The sequence below is a fragment of the Anopheles aquasalis genome, chromosome Y (genome assembly GCF_943734665.1).
Source record: "Anopheles aquasalis chromosome Y, idAnoAquaMG_Q_19, whole genome shotgun sequence".
Classification (NCBI taxonomy): Eukaryota; Metazoa; Arthropoda; class Insecta; order Diptera; family Culicidae; genus Anopheles; species Anopheles aquasalis.
In genome coordinates, this window is record NC_064879.1 from 3,895,802 (window position 1) to 3,902,601 (window position 6,800).

Consider the following 6,800-nt stretch of genomic DNA (forward strand, 5'->3'; position numbering starts at 1 on the left):
TTAATTTCACCCAGAAATATGTTTTCAGGCTTAAAGAAGGCTCGAGAAGTAGTGTATTGTTTTTAGAATCATCAATTATGGATTTTAATGCAATGCGTCGATAGAGAGTTTGGTAGAAAGGAAACCATGGTATGCCAGACCGTCAGTTACAGGTCACAATGAGGCACGGTGGTAGACGTGTGAGCAATTTTTCCGTTCAATTAGAATGGCAAAATTGTGAAAACAACAATACTGGGGCGTTTGAAAGTTATTGTTGACACCAGAAAGGATTCTTTGATTTATTCAGTCCACGTGTGGGCCCGATGAAGCAATTTTGTTGAGCAATAGGAAAACGATTTTAAACGTATCGCTAAAACCATAAGTTCTGATTGACATCCTCGTCGTATTAATCGTCTAGAATCACCTTCTCAAAGCTCAGGTTGACAATGTATGGGAATTTTTATAGAAATTCCCGTTACGTTGTTTCTTCAATTAAAAACTATTATTTTACGAGGCAATACAATGAGAATAATACCCAACATAACTGAAACCATGTGAAATATATGTCAAAATAGTTACAAACGAAAATCCGGGGTATGAGTGGCCCATATGAATTGAGAAACATGTTTCCTTGCCGGTGGGCTTTTACTTTTGTCACATTCGCGATCGACCATCTCGCACTTAAAGAATTTTCAAAAAACGATTATCAAACCTATCAGGCGCAAAGCAAGTGATTTGGAAAGAAGACAGTTAGAGCTTCTAGCAAAACAAAATCACAAGGTCTTTGCGACCGAAAATGACATATTTACGTGGCGAAAATGTGGTGGACCCTAGTGGTCGATTTTTACTGGTGCCGACCACTGTACATCCGCGATAAGCCAATATCCGTGAGAGCGAACTGCTTTTTTTGGTGCACTTCTCGCCGTGTCCAAGAGGTGCGTCTCAGCCAGCGGTTCGTGGCCCGTGATCGCCGTGCCCGTGGTCCGTGGAAACATGAGAACCGGTAATGACCCGCCAGGGGGATTCCACATATGCGTCAACACGCCACGATTCGCTACTTCCGTCGGTAACCCGAGCACGATTAATCGATCGACCGATCGGGACGCTAACGAACGCACACATCACCGGTTCACCGGATCCGCCAAACCTACGCGACGCGACGAATCATCACGATCCGCGGGCTGAGCCTTTTTTTTTTAAATGGAAAAATGGATTTTTTTAAAAAAAAAAAAAGAAAACAAAACCGAACAATCGAACTGTGGCAGTGGCTGGAATTTGGGATTGGAAGCGTTGCGAAATTGCAGTAAGCGAAATACCCCTTTCAGGTTTCCCTGTTCACGCTGTGCGATCGCACGACGCAGCCCAAAATCCCGCAAAGCCATTTTCCATTAATAACGTGCAACAAACAACCGAGGTGCCAACGGCGAGAGGCCGGCGTTCGATTCTCAAGCAACGATACGATCCTTTTGCGGATGCGGTTCGTTTGCTGAGTCCGTGGCCGCCTGGTTCTCAACACCATCTCGGTGCAGGACGCGCAATTCTCAATCAATCTCAGCTGGCCGGAAGGAAAAGAGATGCCAAATCGAGTTGCTAGCCAACGTTGCGGCAGAATAGTAGAGAGCAGCAGAGAGAGGGGGGGGGGGGGGTCACAAAAAAGGGGGAAAAGTAAAGGATTTTGATGCCGGCAATTTGCAGCGTTTTTTTTTTTTTAATTTTCTTTCGAAAAAATCCGACAAAATCCGGCGAATGCAACAAAATCGAACCCCTTTTTTTTGCTGTTGTTGCTGTTGTTGCTGTTGGCGAAAGTCCCCCTGGCCCCGGGCCGATCTCGGCGACCCTTGCACCGTCGCACGTCCTGTAACCCGAGCGATCATTTTCGTTTTTTTTTAACCTTTTTCTCGCAAAAAAGAAATCGAAGAATCGACGAAACTCCCGAAAGAAACACCAGAATCGGGTGGCAAGGGGTTAAAAAGGACCCTTGGAAAAAGGGGAAAGAAAAGGGGCAAATGGGATGATCATCATCATCATCATCGTGGCGGGACGACAGAGAGAGAGAGAGAAAGAGAGAGAGAGAGAGATCATGGCCACACGAGGACGACGACGATGGCAACGTCAGGATTAAGGACTCCGCGCACACACAATGAGTAAGATGAGCAGATCGTCTTGCGCAACAAACCCCCTACCCCCCCCCCTCCGGGCCCTGCTTCAGCTCAGCGTAGCATAACCTTCCGGGAGGGCGGCGGTGATGATGTGAAGGAACCGTTTTCGGCCGGTCCGAAAAAGGACATTTTGGAAATCTTTTCCCTTTTTTTTGGGCTTTTTTTCTCTGTTGGTCTTTCCGTTATTTGGTTTTCGGTTTTCTTCGGTGGTGTTTTTTTTCTTCTTCTTTTTTTTTTGGGCTGCTGCTCTCTCACCCTTGAACCCTTGCAGCGAATGCACGGTGTCCGGAGGGGAATGGGAAGGGGAAGAGGGCGAACGGGGGTCGAGACCTAGCTGCACATATTATGATGATAAATGTAATCGAGCGTTTAGGGTTGTTTAATGTAGCATTCGACGGGATCGATCACACACTCGTACTTCCGAATCGAATTCCCGAATATTCGCTTCCTTCCGCACGGTTGTTGTTGCTCTTTTGTTTTTTTAAATTTTTTTTTATTTCGGAAAACAATTTTGGTTGCCAGATTTCTTCGAATAATATCACGCTTCCACTGGGCCCGGCCAGCCAGCCTGTATGCTAGCTATTCGTCCTCGATGACGACCACTGTGTTGAAATTTCTCACGCGGAACGCAGCAACAGCAGCAGCAGCGCTCCGATGCCCCTTTAACCGACGGCACGGATGACGCTCTGGACTCCCCGTGGACTTCCGGCTGAAGGCTAATGGTCTGGCACCCTTTTTTTTATATCCCAGGATCGCCCAAAAAAAAAATCAAGAGGCAAGCAGTTGCATCGCGCGACCAGCGTGCCATCGGTCGCGATCCGCAATGAACACGCACGGCCGCATCTTCGGTGTGCGTCAACTGGAAATTGAAATATGATATCCACCACCAGCAGGGTGAGAAATCGATCAGTTTTTTAATTCGGCCCAGCGTAGCTATTTTACGCGGACGTTCCCGTGGGGCCTTTGGTCAACGAGCACCACTTTCACACCAGGCCACGCACCGTTGATTGGCAGCCGGCGTTTGCGTCTTTGCTGATTAACTCCTGTTTACTTTGCGACAGACCACAAAGTAAACAGGACTTTTTCAATAACAAAATTTCTGAAACGTACATCCTTTAACGACTTTCAGTCTCAATTTCATGTCATTTGGTCCACTGGAAGCAAAGTTATTGCACTTAAAGTGACAGTATGTTCGGGTGGTCGGTGCAAAAATTAAAAATTCAACCAAAAAAATTTCAATCAATTTCAAGTTTAGCCTTTAAACTCGGTAAAACGTTTACCGAATACGCATCAAATCGAAACCTTATTGAACACATGCATGCGTCGCGCTGAGAGCAACTAGGATTGAAAAGTTTTTATTTTGTTTTCATTTTTCCACTTTACCCTCGGCTCGGCCACTCTAGCATCGTTATTTTTTCCACTGTCACTCTCTTTTTGGCCGTTCTGGCTTACCAAACAGCTCAAGCCCCCTCCTTCCTTTTGGTGGGCTTTTGTACACACCATCCAGCATTCTGGAGGCTGGATGCCCTTTTTCGCAAACGCCCGGGCTTCCCAAAATGGGTCCTACGGACGCTCCTTCGTCGGTCGCAATCATTCATCATGTGTCCGTGCCAGTGCCACGTGCGCAAAGGTGTGCCACGGCCCTTTTTCGGTTAATAAAGAACTGGCAAATTCAAATTGAGCTTCATGTGTCTATTGCCTAGAGGGCGCTAATGAGGCTGCACGAGATTTTAACTGCTCGATCGAAAGGGCAAACAGTACGCTACAACCATGGCAAGCGTTTGACTGTTGTTTACAAACCCCACACCGGGCACAAAAACAGTTCCAAGGAGTTGGCTAAGGATAGATTTCTTCGATAACGTCCCGGTTTCAGTCGATTTTTGCGTCGGTAACGGGTTCGAAATGGTGCGCGAAGTGTTAACGTTGCAGTTGGGCAACTACGCCAACTACGTAGGCACGCACTGGTGGAACATACAGGTCGGTAAGCCAACCACGTGCCACCAGCCCACGATCAACGATCACAACTAGCCCCTCTGTTCAGGAATCGTCGTTCAACTATGATCCAACAGCGGAACCATCGGATATCGAGCACACTGTGCTGTACCGGGAGGGTGAAACGAGACAGCGACAACCGACCTTCACACCGCGCCTTCTGATGCTGGATCTGGCCGGTACGCTGAGGCATCTTCCGCGGACTGGCGATCTGTATGAGGAGGAACTCGCACCAGACGGTGACACACCGTACACGCAGACCACCACCACTGCCACGGACAGCGGGGCGATGGAAGTGATCAAGCAGGAGGAACGGTACGAACCGCACCCTTTTCAAGCCGACCTTAACGCGGGCCTCCCGGTGGACGCGATCGGCGCGAAGAATTATGATTTCCGTAGCACCGTGCATAGCTGGTCGGATTATAGCTACGCCCGCTACCATCCACGTAGCATCAACATGATCGAGCGCTACGCACATTCGCCGACCGAGGGCCAGTTCGATACGTTTCCGCATGGGCGCGGCCTGTGGCAGGAGGCGGACTTCCAGGACCATCTGGTGGACCGCATCCGGCAGTACATCGAGGAGTGCGATGAGTGCCAGGGCTTCCAGACGCTCTTCGACTGCACGGACGCGTTCACCGGGCTCACGATCGGCCTGCTCGAGCATCTGCACGACGAGTACGGAAAGGCGTCGCTTGTTTTCCCCCTGTTTGCACCGCGGCCACCAACGTTTAAGGGTGCGGACGAGGCAACGAGCGACTCGATCCGGGTGGTTAACACGGGGCTCGCTTTCGCGCACCTGCCCGAACACTGCTCACTGTTTGCGCCGCTTGCAACGATGGCACAGTGCTGGCGTACCATGGAAACACCACGTCCACTGCCCGGTCTCAGCTACGATCCGCACAGCCTCTATCAAACGTCCGCCATACTGGCCGGTTTCCTCGATACCGTCACGCTACGCTATCGAATGCGAGGCGGTGCCAGTGGTGGCCATCTGGCTGGGCTCTGCAGCGATCTGAATGCGTACGGTCGCCGAATAGTCGCTGGTGTCCTCGCGATGCCATTCCCGATGGACGCCACGCAGGATCTGATCGATTGCCTGGACCAACTCGAGGGCAAACAGCTGCTGGCAAGCATTACGCCCGGCACCGGCATGAACACCGGCGCACAGCCTACCCGAGGCGTCGTCCAGTCGGTCTGTGTACGAGGATTACCTGAGCACCGCCTGAAGCGGCCACCGACGGCCAAGGGGGCCCAGCGGCAGCAACGGATGGCTGGCTATCGGTGTAACAGTGTGAGCGAAATGTTGCAGCTGTTCTTTAGCTGCACGCTACCGGTGAGCATGTCGCACGTAACGGCCACACGATTGCCACTCCCGGTACGTCAACCGTTCCCGGTGGAGCTGTTCGACGGGGGACCGGGTGGGTTGAGCTTCGATGGCTTTCGCACAGACGATCCACAGCACGGGCAGCTGGCACCGCTCGCTAGTATTCCGACACTTGCCGCACTCCAGTCATCGACGGACTTGGGCCAGCCACTGGAGGCCCTGCATCGTGAGGTTAGGCGAGTCCGACCATCGCGCATACCGCGCTTTGCCGATTGTGGTCTGGATACGAGCGAGTATGATGAGTCCCTCGAACAACTGCTACAGCTGAAGGAACAGTATGACGATAACTACTCTATCTAACGCGCATTCCTTTTGGTAATCGGCAAACAACTTTGTGTACACATTCTTTCGTTAATAAAGATAGTTTGCCTGTAGGTCAATACGATAATGGATAATAGCAATGAAAAACAAACAAAAACACCAACTTGGTTTGGGAAACGCTCTTCAAAGTAGGGAACGATGCAAAAATCAAATATTTTAGTCAGTTTTTTTTTCAATTCTTGAAAGGATCAGCATTCATTCATTATTCCAAAAAAGAAAAACGAAAAAAACACATCTAAAAAAGCCTCTCGAAGGGTCAAATGTGTTCCAATTGCGCCAACCCTTACGGAGGAAAACGAAAACGTTGGGACCAACGCCCACACCCCGGCGAGACCGACGACTCCATTTGTTGACCCCGACCCCCGGGACAAGTCCTGCAAAAGGACGAGAGGTGCAAGCAAACCGGCCGGTGCAAGGCCGGAACCACCAAACGAGAGCGAGAGAGAGAGAGAGAGAAGGAGCTAGCACAACAATTTACAAATAATGATAGTTGTGCCAATTATCAGTTGATCCAGTAAAATCCATTTATAATTTTCCAATCAAGAAAAGCATCATACAGTGAAATTAAAGCTCTAGCATCACAAACGATCAAAATAGTGGCCCGGGCGAACAAAGCCGGGGCAGCCAGGGGGTTCGATAGGAGTGAAGCACAGGACCCGGGATGATGATGAACCCGCGCAGCCTTACCTTGTGATACATTTCGTTCCCGACATTTGCTGCTGATTCCAGATGCTCTATATGGTAAGTCTAAAGAATTCATTGAATGTTTATTCATTACGAGCATTGTTTGATAGGCAATTGAATCGACTATTGGTTTTTGTTGTTGTTGTTGTTGTTGTTGTTGCTGTTGTTGTTTGGTTTAGTTTTGCATTTTACGTTTGAGCGCCTCACGTCGTGCGTTCGTTTTTGCTTCTTGCATGTTCTGCTCGGTTCCTCTGCTGCTGATCGATTGGTTGTTGTGT

General features: G+C 49.6%; 1 protein-coding gene across 1 annotated transcript; it reads left to right on the top strand.

Moving 5' to 3' along the window:
- The first annotated feature begins 3,961 nt into the window (after positions 1-3,961).
- Positions 3,962-5,897, top strand: LOC126579885 (protein misato-like). Its single transcript, XM_050243585.1, has 2 exons — positions 3,962-4,115; positions 4,180-5,897. Exons 1-2 carry the CDS (start codon positions 4,041-4,043, stop codon positions 5,815-5,817), a joined length of 1,713 nt encoding a protein of 570 aa, XP_050099542.1. The 5' UTR covers positions 3,962-4,040; the 3' UTR covers positions 5,818-5,897.
- The last annotated feature ends 903 nt before the right edge of the window (positions 5,898-6,800 follow it).